This window comes from Leptosomus discolor, chromosome 9, assembly GCF_034619465.1.
Source record: "Leptosomus discolor isolate bLepDis1 chromosome 9, bLepDis1.hap2, whole genome shotgun sequence".
Taxonomy (NCBI): domain Eukaryota; kingdom Metazoa; phylum Chordata; class Aves; order Leptosomiformes; family Leptosomidae; genus Leptosomus; species Leptosomus discolor.
This window is the reverse complement of record NC_141399.1, coordinates 6261052-6279452: the sequence shown is the minus strand read 5'-3', so window position 1 is coordinate 6279452 and position 18401 is coordinate 6261052. Positions and strand designations below refer to the sequence as shown.

The following is an 18401-nucleotide window of genomic DNA, read 5'->3' as shown; positions in this document are numbered from 1 at the left end:
GAGGAACTGAGGGGCACTGACAGGCTGAGTTCATTCCCAGAGAGACTACACCGAGAAACCAAGCTGTGACACTCCATCCTCTAGCACTCCCTCGTGTAACAGGAGGCATAAATTATTGCAAAACTAGCATCTAGCCCAGAAAATCCTACGTGAAATGGATGGACGTATCTTTACACAAAGACAAGTACTGCAGAATTTGGAATGCAAAAATACAGTGCAAAAAACCAAAAAGAGTTCTGAAAAATATTTTTTAGATATCAAAACCTCCCAGAATTAAAGACAAGGACTACAAAGGTAAGGTAGGGTGCTAAGAAGCGCTCTGAGAAGTGAAGAAGGGGTTGTTTCCCTCGTAGAGGTTTACACGTTTCACATCAGCATTTTGCTTTATGTTGTTACAATATTTTTATGGAGCATTATCTAAAAATAATACTTCAGTCAGAAGTCTCATTTAGAATTCATCATGTTTTACCCTAAATGGCCACTTGGAATGCTGTGACACGTGATTTGCAGCCAGAAGCACCAAGTACATAAATTCTTCCACATCAAAGGAGTAGTTCGTAAATTTTGGATGTTCTCCCAGCGTTGGGTGGTGTCCCTAGAAAAATGAAATAAGGCCTTTTAGACAGAAAAAAAAGGAAAAAAAAAAAAAAAGAGCACCTGCCATTTTAATTTATTATTTCTGATCCCCCGATCTGCTCTGAGGCAAGAGAGGCAGCAAAGCTACTGCACAACAGGAACGCGATGGATGGCTTAGATTAACGGCCAATTATTTCATTTCTCTTCTTACCTCAACCATTAATACCAAATGATTTCTTACTCACAACAGGGAACTTAATTTGGTCTAAAGAATGAAAACTGTATTTCAAGTACCAGAACGCAGACAGGTGGAACAAGCCAACCTTTAAATGCTTCCAGTTACAGCGCCCACCCTCCCGGCCGTGGCCATCGTTACCTGATCTTGGGGGAACACTTTATTCCTTTTTCGCCACGTGATGTAGCGGATGCCCCTCAGCCTTGCCAAATCCAGGTAACAACGTTCATCTTCACAGTTGTACCTAGGGGCAGGGAGAAAAAAAAAAACAAAAACGTATTTACCTACAGAGATTGTGCTGAAGTTTACCAGGGTGAGACAGGAAAAAAAAAAAAAAACACCACCAACAAAACCAACTTTGGGCCAAAACGTTTGTTGTTCAGTTCTAAGGCTCCAAAACCACGGAAAAATTCTGCTTCCCTGAAAACAACCACAAGGGCTACCATCTGTTCTGAAGATGTGGCCTAGGAGGCACATCTGTGTGTCAGGCATGCCCCTGGGCAGGGGTTCCTGGACTTCTTTGGGGATCACAGAAAACGCTCTCAAGCCAAGACTGTGCTGCAAAGCACCAGCTCCATGGCCGTCCCACAGCAGAAATTCCCAGGACGGAGCGTTCAGTGCTCCTCTGGGAAGTGTGCAGCACTTTTGTTTAGGCCCACAGAACTGAGGTGTCTATTAAACAACTGTACTTCGTGACAAAATTTGGCCACAAAAATGACCCGAGAGGTGGAACACCACTCCTATGAGGACAGGCTGAGAGAGTTGGGGTTGTTCAGCCTGGAGAAGAGAAGGCTCTGGGGAGACCTTAGAGGCTTTCCAGAGCTGAAAGGGGGCTGCAGGAAAGGTGGGGACAAACAATTTAGTGAGGCTTGTTGCAACAGGACAAGGGGTAATGGTTTTAAGCTAAAACAGGGCAAATTTAGACTAGATGTATGGAACAAGTTTTTTACGCTGAGGGTGGGGAAACGCTGGCACAGGCTGCCCAGAGAGGTGGTAGAAGCCCCATCCCTGGGAACACTCACGGTCAGGCTGGACGGGGCTCTGAACAACCTGATCCAGCCAAAGGTGTCCCTGCTCGCTGCAGGGGGTGGGCCGAGATGGGGGTGGGCCGAGATGGCCTCTACAGAGAAGTTCAGGTAAAACAGGATGACACTCAGCTAAGCTCGGCCAGCAGGCTGGTGCTCGTGTCCCAGGCATAGAAAGGTGCATCCAAATATCCTTCAGGGGCATCTCTGACAACCTGGACATGCATCTTATGCCATCAGTTCACCTGGATCACCAAAATACCATTAAATGTCAGACTCACTGGGTAGAACCCAGACAGTGAGGCTTTCTCTTTTTTTTTTTTTTTTTGGCTTTTTCCCCAAGCAATTGTCGACCAGGCTGAGTTTTATTTATATCACAGCACCTTAAAAAATCACAGGCTAAACCTGTATCGTATAGTTACACTCTGTTTTATAATGAGAGCGACCTCACTTCCGATTCCCAGAAGAGATGGCCAAAAATGAAGTCTAGACAAGGACGCCAGACAGACATTCACAGTCAAATACTTCATTAACCCACACGAACAGACATCAGCAGTTGTGGTGCAAGAGGGGAAAGAGAGAGAAAGAGACTTACAGTTCAAAAACAACAGCCCAGTCTGGTAGAAAAAGCAAATGGGTAAGTCCAGCTCCGTGCATCCCGATGAATATATCAGAGTTGTGGGTAATTCTCAGCTGCTCTGAAAATTCAAGTTCCCTGCAGACAACACAACAACAACAGTGATCTGGCATGTCTATCCATCTCGGCAGGAATTAGCTACATGTAGAAAGCGCAAAATTAACTTAGGGGAATACTGAAAGAGAAAACTGATTTTTCAAGGAACAACACTAAGAATCACAAGTGCTGCAGCCGGCAATAGCTCAGCACGGAATTAAAAGAAATGCAGACAGGTTTCAAGACTTCACAAGAGTCTGTTCCAAAAATCTGATTTCTTCTTTTTTTTTTTTTTATATATATAAGTTTTTGTAAGTTTGGGTGGGTTTTATTTGCCTTTAAAAAAAAAACCTCACATCACCTCCTTCAAAAAAACCCAACTGTTTTTAATGTAATGTAGAAGTACAGATCTCCCACCTAAATGTGGGATATAATGATACCCAATCCGAACTTATGTGTCAGGCATCAAGCAGAAATAAGGAGACCAGGCTTTTTTCAGCTCCTGGAACTGCCGCTCTCTCCCATCCTTTGACTGTAAGCTCCAAATAAAGTATTCTCTTTAAATAACCAAGTGTTCCCTCAGCACACAAGAAAGAATGGACTAAAGGTAGTTGTAAGACTGGAAACAGAAAATGGGCTTCATTTGCGTATGAACAAACCACACACTAAAAACGAAAAGAACAATGTCCTCTCTGGCCATTTGGAAAAGAGTAGAAAGAAACTGGCTTTAACTGCAACAAGGAAGTTTGAAGTGCTTAAGCTGCGCTAGGGGCAGACAGCAGGGAAGCCCTTCTGACGACAGGGATGCTGCAGGTTAGCTGTGGAAATCTGTAACGCTGACCAGTGCCACAAACAGTTCTGACAAGCACAGGACCTGTGGAAGCACCACTCGGTCACGTTCTCAGGCGGGATGGTCTAGATGCCCTCTCAAGGGTATCCGCCTTCCCTTCTATTATTAGACTGGACTTTCATCAGAACTAGAAAGAACTCTACTTCCTCACACTGTGTTTGCTTTGGCCAAAACACTGATCCCTCACTGCTGCTTTGGTTTCTCACTCTTCCTGCATGATCCGGGACAGCACCATGAAGTCGATGGGAGCTGCTGCCATTTGGCACGGGCATACACCAACTGGGAACTTCATCCTCAACACAGATCTTGCTGGCACAGAACCTACTACAGGTGGGCACCACACACTGACCTCAAGTGGTGTCTTCAGGGGCCACCAGAGCAGCAAATAAGCCAAGTTATGACTCGTGACTAAACCAAGGGTCACACAAAATAAAACACTAGCACCGTACAAGAGAAATCCCTGTCGACCCACAGCTACTGCCGAGCATTAGCAAATTCAAAGGGGCGACGGGATCACAGCTGGTTTTGGGAGAGGGGAGGAAACAGAAAGAAAAGTGATTTCAAAACTTGCTCACCATATAGTAGCTTAAACCTGAGCCTGCTAACTCTAGAGATTCACTCCTAGGTAGTGCATCACGGGATGGGAGTGCTTAGCTAGCTCACCCACCACTCCCTCAGCAACATTCTTCCTTCCTTACCAGCTCCTGGATTTTGCAAAGGTCAGACACTGAGGCGTTTGCAGCTTTGCCTGCAAACAGATTTCACCAGCCACGGGCAGCATGAGATCACAACAGTTTCTTCTACCAACTTACGTACTTGTATTTGTAATCTACCACTTTGACCTCCAACGTCGACACCGTTTTCAAAGCATTCACAAGCTAAGGAGGAAAATAAGAAGACAATTATTTGGTGTTCTCCTTCAATTAATTACACACACACACACACATCCTGATCATTTTACACACCTCCTCCTCCCCCTGAGGGAATTACAATGAGTGAGACAGAACATACTGTCACTGCCACGTAAAGGAGCAGTTGCCCTCCTTTTGGGCCTTCCCACCTAAGATACATGCGTTACTCCTGGCAGAGCAACCCCTGGAGAGGAGACTTGGATCTCCTGCACTCTTACAGAGGATACTGTTGACTTTTACATGCTCCAGGACCCAATCCTGGTAGGAGCTTTGCCAGGAATAGTGGGAAGATGTGGCTGGATTTCCAAAAGACACTCCAATACCCAAAGCAGCAAACTGGTGGCTAGAAGGATTTTCAAAAATACCTTACTGGGGCAGACTCCTATTCACCTGAGGAGTGAAACCAGGTTAGAGCCTGGGCTTCTAACCTAAAAGGGCTTTTTTCTAAGTCTCCAATCCGTAGCCAGCAGAAGAGGGACAAAGGGCCAAGCACTTTCTTTTAAAAAAGTGTAGTAAAGGTAAGATGAACTCCTCCCTTTCTGTCACGGGCTCATGACCAGACGACACCCTACACGCAGCGGTGCAGGCACAGACTGTGGACAGCGTGGCAGATAAGGCACAAATCTGACCCTCTGTGCTCTATTCCGCCACGGAGCTATCGCATCAAGCCTCCTACATAAGGCGGGGACGGTAACGCCACTTCATTTCTGCCAGGCACTACCAGCTAGGAATGAAGACATGTACAAAACCATTCCATATTATTATTTTAGCACAAGAGAAGCTACACCAGAAGCCCACTACGCTGCGTGATTTGAAAACATGAATCAATATGAAAATCCATTGTGTTTGGAACACACACACTCAGGTACAAGAGCTGGTGCATTTTAATCTGCGAGCATAACAAAGGTTTTTGTTAGAGCCTTCAACGCTGGGGATGCCAGAAATAAAAGAGATAATAATTTCTGAGAGCAAAATAATATTATCAGAAGCTCTGCAGTGTGTGTCTGTTAAGAGGAAATACTTTTAGTATTACATCTGTAGACTCCCATCGGGTATTTAAAAAGGGCAGCAACGTTCAGCGTCTGGTGCACAGAAATAGAGACTGGCTAGGAGACATATTAGAAGAAATTAATATTAGCACTGAACATATTTGTCCAAGATTTGTCAGCAGACAGATATCTTGGCTGTGCCTGAAAAAAAAAAAAAAAAAAAAAAAATCAAGTCATGAGAAAAATTTAACTTCTGATAAATTTGTTTTAAAAATAAAAAGGACCACACCTCATTCTGGTTTAATATTTTCCGGTAATCTGTACTGCGTGCAAGTATCGTGACTCGAATTTTCCCATCCTAAAAAGAAAGAGGCAGCAGTCTATCAGGTATAAGGCAGACCTCATCAAAAAATAAACCCTCCCAAACTTTTCCATATTTACTTTTGGCACTTATTTGAGCAATCAAATACGTTCCTTCCCCATGTAACAGATGATGTAACCACCTTAAAATTCACATCATATTTCCCAACAAATTGAAAGCGTCAAAAACTTTGTGAAAGTCTGATTATTAACAAAGAATAAAACATTTTCTGAAAGATTTATTTTATTCCGTACAAAAGAGCCTTTGTATTACACAACATACGGCAGTGTTTGAAAGCAGCTTTCAGGATGGCTTGTGCACAAGATCCTTGGAAAAAAATATTTTACTTCTACAACAGCTCCTCCTTTTACCTCTTTAAATTAATTGGACTCACAGGGGTAAGTGTTCCAAGTGAAATAAAGAGATCTAACTGCATGACTCCCATTAGTGTCAGCGGGGGAAGCATGACTGCAGCGCTTTGAACGTGTGCCCCTCAGCGACAGCACGCCGGCTGCTCTCTAGCAGACACTTCAAGAAGCCCAGAACTGCTGCATCCACCAATGCAGCCGTTGCAACTGCTTGCAAAAACCACCGGTGTGTGCAGCAGAGGGGCCCGGGGCCAGACGGGTGGTACTGGGCAGGGATCAGGAAGGACCAGATCCAACCATTTCCTCCTCTGCTCCGAGCTCCGCAGTAGCTGCAAGGGGCAATGAAGAGCCAGCTCACGGCGCTGCTCTGCTCTGCAGGGTTCCCCCTGCTGGGCCCAAGGACAGCACCCTGTCAGCACGCTCCAGAAAAGGCCACGTACCCCGTGTCTGGCTTCGCTAGGAAGGACACAAAGGCCTTGAGCAGAGAGAACGGAGAGGAGGAAGAGCTCCTGGGGTTGGAAGGAGGATGTGCTAAAGCCTGTCCTACGGAAATAAGACACGAGGGCAACTTTCACAAACATACACAAATGTTTGCCAAAGGCCTTTCTGGAACAGGCTGACTTACTGGGAAAAAAAACCTGAGCACGGCAGGAAAGGACAAAAAGTACACTACATGCCCTTACTCCCCACCAGGTCCAGCTTGCTAACGCTGTTTCTCTGGTAAGAGCCATCAGCTCCCTGTTACATGTTTATTATTCAGTTATCATACCTTAGGTCCTTCTTGTGTGATATTCAATCTGTGTAACACATGCTGAGAAAATGCTCTAAATAGCCCTGTACCGTGACAGCCAGAGATCTGAAATTAAAAAAAAAAAAAAAAAAAAAAAACCAAAAACAACCAGTTGTTAACATAAAAAGTTATTTTGCTCAGAAAACCTCTCTTTGCAATCAGTCTTTCGCCGTTCTTGTGGAACAAAAGCCCGGTATCATGCACTGTGCTAACCACGTCACTGCAACACAAGTGGCACTCTCATTCAGAAAGAAATTTAACTCTTCTACAGCGTCACAGCCTGAACACCTGAGCTAATACCCTCGGGAAAGGCTGTCTTGTACAAGGTCTTGTGCTCTGCAAAAACACCAGCAAGTTCACAGTGCCCACCCATTAAAGAGCAATAACGTGCATCTCATGAGCTGCAACACAGGAGACTGCAGACAACCAGTTATCATCAACCAGCTAAAGTAACCTCAAAATCCTAATCTTTAGGGAAGATCTTTCATTTGGAGTTGCCTAGACCTGCAATGGAGCGCATCTCCTGGTAACTCAGCCAGGTATGAGAGAGATTCGTTAGCTCAGATTTTGTACTGTCACACATGCATCTGGTTAACACAGCGGATGACTAAAAAGGACTCACCAAGGGTGTGTTATAAAACAGGCCGTAGCGCATTCGAGGCAGCAGTGAGAAGACTGCTTCCTTAAAGCACACCTGCAAAGGGAGATCACAAGAAGTCACACCGCACTGCTACCTTCCGCTGGCACGGCCCAGCTCATTCACTGGGATCACTGCTCCTAACGAGCCAGCGATGACACGCTCCTGTGAAGACCATCCTCACCTCCTTGACTGTGCAAATGAATAGAACAAAGACAATCCCGATCCCCAAAGAGCTCTCACTTGGGATGCTACAGGTGCCAGTGTGGGAAGAGGTAAAAAAAACGCCCTCAAAACAAAACAAACATGAACTAAATAAAAGAAAACCAGTTAGAGAGTAGAGAGTTTAAGACAGGCTTGAAGGGATTTAAGAGACTAAAAGGAGCTCTGAATGAATGGGTACATTTTACAGCGCAGGGGGGATATAAAATTTTTTTAACAATAAGCAGCAGGTGTACTAACAGTTGCAGTGGAAGAAACACCTCAGTAGGAATCAGAAGACTCAGAAAGACAGTACCATTTGAAAACCCTCAACTACTGAAAACCAGCAGCGGGTCCTGCAGAAGTGAAACTAACACATAAATATCACCTCTCAGAAGACACAAAAGTCAGGTCCCTCTATACAAAGCATAGACGTACCACGGAATTGGGTTACAGCTCTGTCTCGTTTGTAAGGCAGACTACTTACATTACGCAAGTTAAACACGCATGGAAAGTAGTAATGCTTTCCTCTGAAACGCCCATATCCACAAGCGGCTTGAGAAGCTGTCACATCTGCTACCTAGTGACTACGGATTAAAACAAAAGACAAAGTTCCATACCCTTTTAGAGTCAAAGGTTTTCAAGTGGATTATCTCGTAGTCAGTGAACACCTTCCACGTCTCACTGAACAGGTCACCGTAGCCATATGAGCTCTAGGAGGAAAGGAAAAAACACAAGGGCATAATGATGACATAAATGCATGTGAAAACTCTCCTCATGATTTACAAGTTCTGTATCTGAGTTAGCATGTGCCTCACCACCCTGGGACCTAAGGCAGCGCAGCACAGAACACTGACACCACAGAGCACCGACCCCTGCATTTACAACAGCAGTTAACTCAAATTACCTGCCGGGTAGTTAATTTTTAATAAAACAGTTCTATAAATTAGCAATCTAGACAAGTTCTTCAGCAGTAGATCAGAATTTCTGAGTTAGGAGCAAGGAGTACCTCCTCCTTTCCCCAGAGACAACAGCAGACAAGTTACATTTGAAGTAACAGAAACACAGGGATGGTAGAAGGCATGAACCTCGACTCCTGAGACTAAAAAAACCACTCGGGAGCTCAAGTGCAGCAGTAATGTTTGAAGTAACAAAGCCTGTTTCACACTTGCCTCTGTTTTGGGATGGTCACCTGTACCACAAATTGAAGGCAATGATCTGCTTTGATGGAAGAAACAGCCAGGAAACGACGTTCTGCATTACTTTGACAAGCTCGCAAGGAGTTTCTGCTGAGGGCAGTATAACGCTCCCCACTTCGCAGCAGTGCTCTGTGGAACCTTGTAAGAATTATCTACTCCCTGCAAGATTGGCCTAGCAGCAGGGGCTCTTCTCGCCTTCAAATTTGGAACATTTCCTACACGGCTGAGGGCAAAGAGTCACCATCTCCTGCTCTTTGAATGCAATTAAATATGACCTCAGTAGCCCTGGTGCAGACTCTCACTTAAAGCTCCCTTTCAACTCTGGAGCTGGTTTAGGCTGCTTGGAAAGGTACATGGAAACATTCTCAACAAGAAATTTGAAAATAAGACCACAAAAGACAGCAGAAGAGAGCAGATATCTAGTGAAATGGAGAAGAATCTAAAGGGCGACAGATTTCCTTCAGCTGAAGAGTTGCTTCCTTCCCCTTCGTCTGCCATTAAGTTTTCCTGGATTTTCCAACCCATCTGGCCATCTGTACGACAAGAACTGCTCTTCCAGGTTAGGAGCAGAGAACTGATCTTCAAAGCAGGCAGCACTACTTTCCAACCCTACCTGCTCTCCTCAAAAGCGCTTTACAAATGTTGCTGTCCTGCATTTGCAGAGAGAGTCTGCAAACCAGCCCCCGGTGGCTGACCTACTCATTTTCTGCTTTGTTCAACCCCCGTTTAAGTGCACTACTGTTTAACAAGAACAGGGCACTGATTCCACACCGGCTAGAAGGATGGCCAAATCTAATTACACCAAGGGAAAAAAAAGGAGTGTTAACAAGCCCGTCCATCTTCGATCAGCACAGACAGCCCACCAGCAGTGAGCTGGTGCCATCACCTGGTTGTACGCGGTAACGAACTCAAGCGGACTGAGCAGTTAAGGCTCATTTCAAACGATAGTATGTGCCAGGACTCACTCTGAATGGTACATGTGAGAGTTACTTGATCCAACAATGCGATTCAAGACAAACAGTGGCTTTTCAAAGTAATTTACAACACCGACACACCTGATCTTTTGGGAAAGCCATCAGAGCTAATTAGCAGGTCCCTGTATAACACCTAGAGACCTTGCTTACCTGGCAGGGGCACTTATTTTAGCTTTCAAAACGTAAGAGAACTGGAAAAAAAGGTCTCTCCTAGCCAAAGAGGTTTCTCATCAAACAGCCAGCAGGGGATATTTGCAGTTCTCTATTGAATATTAGTTGTCCTAGCAGTAAATACTTGGACAGAAAACTCAGCATTTTATAAGAACAAGCCAGGCGTGGCACAGTATGACAGTCAAGCACTGTGTTATTTCTGGACCTGATTACACATGTTCTCTGGCATATTACAAATTGCCTGGTTTTTTGTTATTTAGCTTAACACTCTCCTACAGAACTTAAATACTGGCCAGTAAAACTAATATTACCCTTAAACACAGTCATGGTTTCAACTCAGCAGTACAGCAAGAACAGCCCCACTTAAAAACCTGGTTTGTACGTCATCTTGGCATTCTTGGTGATCAAGAAGTAACTGGAAGAAGGCTATTTAAAGGACTTCAGTATTAGACCCTGTTTTGATATACATGAGGATTTCATCTAGCTGTTCCCTTTATTACAGCTGCACATTACTGGTTCAGAAAGATGCAAGGCTGCCTTTCTTTTTTAAATAGAGAAGAAACAGTTTTGAGTAAATCTACTCAGAGAAAAATGTCTACAGAAAACAGCATGAAATGTTCAAATGCTACATATTAAAAACACAAATCATGTTATTTTTGAGGTCACACCAAAAAAAGAGTAATTACGTACTAGCAAAAGATGAGCTATGAAGTAGTGTTCAAACAGCATATGGTTTATTGCAGAAACACTGTTCCCTAACTATTGTTCATGCACTTGTATTAACAGGATCCAAAAACTTATCAGTTCCACATGCCTAAGGCCACCAGAAAGCTAAGGATTGGCTACTTCAGAGTCTCTATAAAGCAGAAATACAACCCATTACAAACATGTTAAATGCACAGCAGACTTACAGTGTCCCACATGACTATGTTGACATCAGTACTGAAGGAATTATTGATATGCTGTGTAATATAGAGATTGACGAAATCGCAGAAGTGATGGTACATATTAACACCTGAGAAAGAGAGAGTGGTTAGCAAAATACTGCATTACTCACTCCACTTTTCACTGGTTCATGCATTTTTTTATTTAGTAGTACCCTGCAATTTACATTAGATTCCCCCTGTTTCTGACTGAATGCTTGTTACACACCCTAGCAAAGCAGACCTTTAAAGGGAAGGAATCAAGGTAAGAAATCTCAAGTAAAACGTGTTTTTAAAAAGTTCAGAGGAATTAGAAGAGCGTCCAAAAGACAGCATAAGAAAAAGATAAGTTCCACGTGCTATTTCTCGTTACAGTCTGCAGCTGCTTTCTGAAGTATATGAAAGCACTCGCTGCTTTAACAAGAGCCAGTTACACATCCAGGAAATACGAAAAACAGGCCTTCGGCACTGATCTTAGTTCTGCTTTATCAGGGTTAAGGGAAGCTCTGTCTGCCGGACTACGAGACAGAACTTGTACTGGCACATGAGCCAAAGCCCAAGTCATTCCTCACGTTTTTTCTCAGAGCATTCTTGTTCATTTTTGGTTTCTTAAACTAACACCTTAAGACCGTGGCACATAAAAAACTCCCAAGAAACAAAGCAGGTCACGCAGCCCAGTTCCCTTGCTAACGAAGACCAGGTCCCAGTCAGGGAACCACGTGCACACAGCCCCTGTTTCTACGCTTCCGACCAAAAAGAGCTGCCCAGACAGGAACTAGCTGCTGCGCCTCCTCTGCTGCTCAAACGGCAATTTTCCCCCCCGGCTTCCCTAGAACAAAGGAGCTGGACAAAATTGCCCCGTGAGCCACAGCTAGAGCACCCTGCTCAAAGATACAAATTGAGAGCACAGCAGCTCTTCATGGTAACTGTTCAGGGGCCTGCGACAATTTTCCTTAAAATACAAGATCCTGGCCTGCAGGGAAGAGGGGTAATTCCGTTTACAGGCGCAGCGTGTCACAGGGCGAACACAGCAGACAACTGCCCAGTTTAAACCACAGCTTACCCCACAGCAGCTTGTTTGCATGTCTACATCCTGAGCACCCTTTTGTTAACATTTGTCTGCAAAATCTGCTGCCTGAACCAAAATTTTGGTGAACTTCAAAACCTGTCAGGTACCGCTGGCTGACTCCTAGAGATGCCTGGGTGCTGCCCCTCTCCACACCGCTCACCTCCTCGTCGGTAGGCAATACACATTGCTGAACACACGCTACAAGACACAGACGCCCACACCTTGTGTTTCATGGCATGTAACTTGTCATCCAGAAACACAGCCAAAATCAAAGACTCTGTACCGAAGAGTCTTTGGCACACAGTCAAAGACTGTCAAAACACAGTCAAGAAAATGACTGTGCAAGCCAAGCAGCAGGAAATTTTTTCTGTTTTTTTTTTTAAATCATCCAGGGGGAAATGGAAGATTTTTAAATTCAAGTTTCCAAGTTCACCAATGGAACACAGAAAAAAAAATAAAATGAAAAAGTCACATCATTTTTCAAAAATAAAACGATATTACAAGTGAACTTAACAATCACAAAGGCATAATGTAGATGGACAAGCTGGATATGGACTCTTTTTCCTGCAGTACTGCAGGATATAAAAACTAAACTAAAGGTAACAGTTACCTGCATCTAATTTCATGAAGTATGTTGGCTTCTCAATAACAACATCACACTTCTCGGCTTCGAGGGGCCTGAAGTTTAACGCAGTAAACGCCTGGAGTTCTGCAAACCTACAAAGAGTCAATCACACGGAACGTGCTTTGTCATTAACACACTTAAACAAACGAACTTCGTACATCTAAGATTCAGCAACTCTTCAGCCAGTCCACTTGATTTAGCAGGACTGCTGAAAACTGATAGAGTCTGACAATCAAAATGATTTGAAAGTGTAATGGAAGGTTCTTCAGGTTATGAGCTTCAAGAGGTTAAACATTGCCTTTGATCTCAGGAGCGAACAGCATCTTTGATCTACATATCAAGGCAGCGGAGATGTAACAAAGAGCCTCAGAGCCTGTATCTTGGGGGTCTATCCCACTCAATCTGCATTGCCAAAGACGCTTCACCTAGAGCTTCGTGCTTTGGTCAGAATAACGAATGCAGACGCAGTATTTATTATTCGTGGATCTAAACAAGGATAAGCAGTTGAGCTGATAATGGCATGTAGAGAAGAAAAGCCTTTTCCTCCTCTGCAGCTGTTCTTATCCAAAACTGACCATCAATGCGAAACGAGAGGAAAAAATGAAAACATGAGAAAAGCCTAAAAATGAATTCTTACATGGACCTTAATGGCTCCAATTCCTTCACGTTTCATCAATGAACTGGCAAGGCATTTGAAGTGCTAACATGCAACCTGTGATGCTTAACCAGCTACCACAAAGCACCCTCTGCACTCCTTACTCAGCCTGTAGACTCTTGCCCATTTCACATTGCAAACACGGGCTCCCTGGGAACACCACGTGAATATATACCCAGACCGGGCACTGCACCGGCCCCAACATCACCGAGGAGTGCGTGAGCCCAGACACAAGCGCAAACTTCAAGGCATTTCACAACAAAACAACTGTCTCCTCCTCTAGGCAGAGCAGGCATAGGACCAGCACCTTGTCCAGAAAACACCTCAAGGTTAGAAGTCCAAATTACAAGACATTTTCAGATCTTTTGCTGCTGTAAATTAGGCAGGACACAATGACACATAACATAGTTCAGAACATTCCATGTAGATACCAGAGGGATCCAACGTGAACTCTCAAACTGACCTTAGAAAGGAGCAGCTATTTCTCCAGTTGAAAGCCCCTATACACAGCTGCTAATGCCAGTGAAAAAAAACAGAAAAGAACCAGCAAGTGAACTTGGAAGCAGCCTTGACAAGTGATTCTTACCAAGACTGCAGAGGGCTCTTGCGTTGACCTTCAGCCAAAAATCCTTGAATGTCGAGGGTGCAATGACCTCCAATTTCTCCCTTCTGGAAAAAGTCTTCTTTGAATCTAATGCAAATCAGTAAAAGTCTATCAGCTTTTGTACAACAGTGCTACAAGGGCTCTGCAATCTCGATCACATACTCAGGCCAGTGCTAGTCAGTCTCGATTCAGCAAGGTACTTAATGAATATTTAAAACCTGAGTATTTTCTTGAGCATAAATCAAGCATTTCCCACAACTCCCAAGTAAAGATAGTGGTGTCCCTGAAGTCCTACACATCAATTCAGAAAACAGCACTAACCCACCTAGAATGTTATTAGGAATCATTTTCACATACCCAAAGGAGTATTTTGCTACATGATTACTTATAGGAGCATCATTAGCTGGGGGTTTTGTTCGTTTTTAACAACAGCTTCTTGCTGAAATTCACCTCAGATTTCACAACCCAGTTAGTAACCCAAGAATTTTATACAACATACGAAGAGTGAGACACAAGAACAGGTTTCATGAAAACGAATTGCCAGCTAAAAGGCTGCCTAAAGTAGCTTTTAGGATAGATTGAGAAGATGACAACACCCCTTCTGAAGGGTACAGGCATCACAGGCATGAGCCACCTCTTTTCAAGCCACGTGCCCAAGACACTGACTTCAAAGATAAGGCAGAAAGAAAAATAGGTGACACCAGTATCAGTGGTATGGGGCGTTTTTTACCCTGTTTTCCAATATGTAGTATTTTAATTTGGGATGTGGGAGACTCAGGTTCAGATGGCTCTTCAGTCTCACTGTATCTAAAAATGCAGCTCCTAGTTCTGGTATAAAGGCACCTAGCACAGGGAGGGCCTTCTTGGTGCCTCCTACAAAAACAACTCTACTTTGCACATCACCTGATCAAGAAAGGACGTGACTGAAGACACCGAAAAGTCTTCCTCTCTTCCCTCAGAAGGGAGGATTTCGATCACCCCCCATCATTCCATAAAAGTGAGAGCTCAGGTTTTTAAACAACCTGTACTGCTGACAGCAGCAGACAGCGATCAAGAGGTGCAGATCTCCACAGGACTCCAGCAGCGAGTCTCTCAGCAGCAGCAAAGCCCACGGCAACAAGCGCGCCAGCTTTGTTAAACAAATGCTGAAGGCCTGTTCCCTGCCATCCCTCGCTTTTACCGTAACAGAAGCAAATCAGAGACCTGTCGTGGTTTCTCTTTACGGTTCGTAAATCAATGTACAAGTTTGTCGCTCTGCAATGCTGAAGGTACCGAGAGCAGGTCAGAGACGAATCTCCCTGTTAAGGAAAAGTAGGATTTCATCAGTAACAAAAATTATGTTTAAAAACAAGTGACAAGTATCGTATCTATCAGAAATACCTACTGTTGCTGCAGGCTTACAATGGGTTTTCATTTCAGCGAGCCTCTCCCGAACGTAACCAAAGTCAGCCTGTTTCCAGAATATCTGTTGGGCTGTCTCAATGTCACTTGCCCTGACGCGTGATGGAGAGAGGAAAATAAAAATCAGGGTCCGTTGCTCAACTCTAGCGATAAATTTAACAAATAACATTCTTCCACTAAAAGTGGAACACAAGAGCCAGCCAGTTACTGTATTGACATTTAAGACACAAAACAGGAAGCAACTTATCAGCTGCATGTAAGTGAAAATGTCAGTGACAATTGAAAGCCATTCTCCCGTAAAAGGGTATAAAATTTTTTTAACATTTTTTCCTGCGCTTTTAAAGCTAAGAAAGGAAAACCAGAGTTATTTTAGGAATCTGAATTCAAGGCGAAATCAGAATAATGAAAACATTGTGGCAGGAAGTATTTCAAATGGTATTTTCTTCCTTAAAACGTTAGACTTCTAAAATCATGTTAAAAGATGTACGTTCTATATAAACACACACGCATCTCCACGAAGAATCATCCTTTAAACTCTAAATATCACAACAATGTTAACTTCACAGCTAATGTGAAAGTGAGCACCATACTCTTTTCTTCAACATACTGTACATTACATGTCTAAAATTAAACTTACCATCCAGTTTCAACATAATCACACACGGGGTAACTGAACCTGGAATCTGATTTGCAAGATTTCTCATAACCCCAGCAGGATTTTAGTTTCTTCAAGTACTTCTGTAACACAGAATAACTGAATTAGGTTATGCAACAGCAAAATGAGAAATCACTTACGTTGGTTGTTAGCTTATAAACTACCTCTTGCTGATAAACCCTGCATAAAAGGCTTTTGGTTTGGTCCGTTTTCAGATAGTTTCAGAAAGAACACTCAGACTCCTTATGCACAACAGAGGCTCCAAGAAGACACCCATGCACAGTAACATTATCCTTGTCTTTAACACGTCTGTTCCTGCACAACCACTTTTCCTGACCCAGTAAGGAGGGTTCCAAAACGTTCACATCACTGATGGATACAGAGAGCAAAGCCAAGCTCAGGCAAAGCACAGTGCTCCGAGCTCCAGGCTGAGTGTACCACGGCAAATCTAGAAACAGCAGCTTCAGCGGTGCTGTGGAGAGCCAGAGAAGGAGGCGCACAGCTCCCAAGCTCTACCAAGCAGCTCCAGCCTGAGAGGCACTAGAATTGTTCCCGAGCCACACTGTCCTGCCTCAGGTAAATGAATTATGCACAACTGCAGGATAAATCAGCATTTCATTGATTTGCCTACAGTCTTTGCAGTTCCACAGAAGCGCTACAGCGTGCTAAAAAACACAGGCCCAGAAACCACTAACTGAACGTAGCTCAAACACCTTTCACGTGTGCAGGAGTCATTCAGATTAAGATCATCATTTCAGCTCTGTAACAATTAAACGAGCAGGGATAAAAATCTTTATGTTAAAAATCCAGGTTTGTGACAGCATCAGATTCAGGAGGAGCCCTGTACAACTGCTTCAAAAGCAACAATGCCAGTTCCCAGTGGAACTGACCAACTGGCAAGGAGATCGATTCACCACCAGCTTTAACCGCTATGACTCCAAGAACAAACCGCCCCAATACCACGTTTGAGCAAACAAACAAAAAAGCAAACCTACTTTATATGGGCAATGAGAGTCCTGCTTACAGATGCCAGCAATGTGCTGATTATTGTGCAGAAAGTATGGAATATGCTCATCTGGCAAGTTGATCGCTTTGTAGCTATATAATGGCTCTTCTGGAATGCTTTTGAATTCAGTAAGATTTTCAGCTTGAAAATTAGCCAGAATGTCTTGCAGTAGCAATCCAAAGGCAAGCAACATGAACATGGCAACCTGTGAGTTCCGCACTTAGAAAAAGAAAAAAAAAAGAAAAGCCACTTAACACCTCTGCAGCATAGCACATTTCGAGCATACGAGACAATATTCAGCCAAAGTCAGTCACATAATCAAGGAATTTGTACTTGTATTTCTGGGGTGGTTTCTTTTCCCTATGAAAAGTGAACTTTCACTAAGAGACTAGACTGTACAATCTCAGGATTATCTTTGAATCATTAGTCATTGAGGGTTATTACGCACTACCAGCTCGCAGTCAAACTAAAATGGGTGTGTTTACTTTAGCTAAATCCCAAGCGATCCTGAGAGTTCAAATGTGGAAACTAAGTATAGAGCATATAACATCCAGACAGCAGGAAGAAAATGTAGAAGTATTGAGGGGGAGGGGTGAGAAGAAAAGGAATTTTAGTTTAAAAATAAGTATAAAAATAATACATTCTCCACTTTGGAAGAAACCAGTCATTAGCTGAAGGAAAACTATGCAGTTATAAATAAACAGCCAAACTGAAGTCTGTTTCGGGATGCTTGTTTTCAGTAGTTAGCATCATGTTCAAGAAACTTTGACTATGGACTTAAAATTAGCTACAGGCCCACACAAATCTATATCCTCTAAAGCAGACTGGATACAGACACCTTTCTGGTAATACAACCTTCTCAAACACCCCTGCTTTGAACCATTAAACTTCCTGAGGAAAAAAAAAAAATGGATGGCCTGTATCTAAACCATCTTTTTTGGCACTGTAATTTGCCAAAATTTGCATGCTTGCTTGCCACTGAAGCCTTTAGCAATATTCCTACGATACAAGTAGTTTTACCTGTTTGGTTTGAGGAGAAGTGCTTCAGATTTCCCAAGTACACAAACCTAGTGGCAGGAGGAGGGGGGAGGAAAGCGGCGTTAAATACGTCCTGCAAAAGGCGGCTTCCTCAGAACACAGTCCTGCTTCTTGAGGAACGTTCACAGCAACGACACCAACCTTCCACCAGCCCGGGAGCGCTTCCGACCCTGCGAGAAAGCGTTTCCCCTGCCCCATGGCAGGCATCCCGGGGCGCGGGAGGGGGGGAATCGCGAAAGGATCACACCGCACCCCATCCCCACCTCAAACCCAACACGGCCCCTTACCCGTGCCCCTGGCTGAGGGTCAGCCACTGCGGGGAGGCGCCCCAGTGCCAGACCCGTCCTAGCGCCAAGCCGCCACCGGACCCAGAGCCGGACCCAGCCTGTGGGCCACGCTGGACCTAAACTGGCCAAGCCCCTGCCGGACTCAGCCCCTGGCCCCTGCCGGACCCCACCGCAGCCC

General features: G+C 44.0%; 1 protein-coding gene across 1 annotated transcript; it reads right to left on the bottom strand.

Moving 5' to 3' along the window:
• Window positions 1-448: 448 nt before the first annotated feature.
• Window positions 449-17097, bottom strand: EOGT (EGF domain specific O-linked N-acetylglucosamine transferase). Its single transcript, XM_009958066.2, has 15 exons — window positions 16888-17097; window positions 15875-15975; window positions 15221-15329; window positions 15040-15134; window positions 13819-13923; window positions 12563-12669; window positions 10872-10975; window positions 8237-8329; window positions 7401-7472; window positions 6758-6844; window positions 5549-5617; window positions 4176-4237; window positions 2432-2551; window positions 953-1055; window positions 449-595 (listed from the first exon to the last, which is right to left on the bottom strand). Exons 1-15 carry the CDS (start codon window positions 17095-17097, stop codon window positions 449-451), a joined length of 1584 nt encoding a protein of 527 aa, XP_009956368.1.
• Window positions 17098-18401: the final 1304 nt, after the last annotated feature.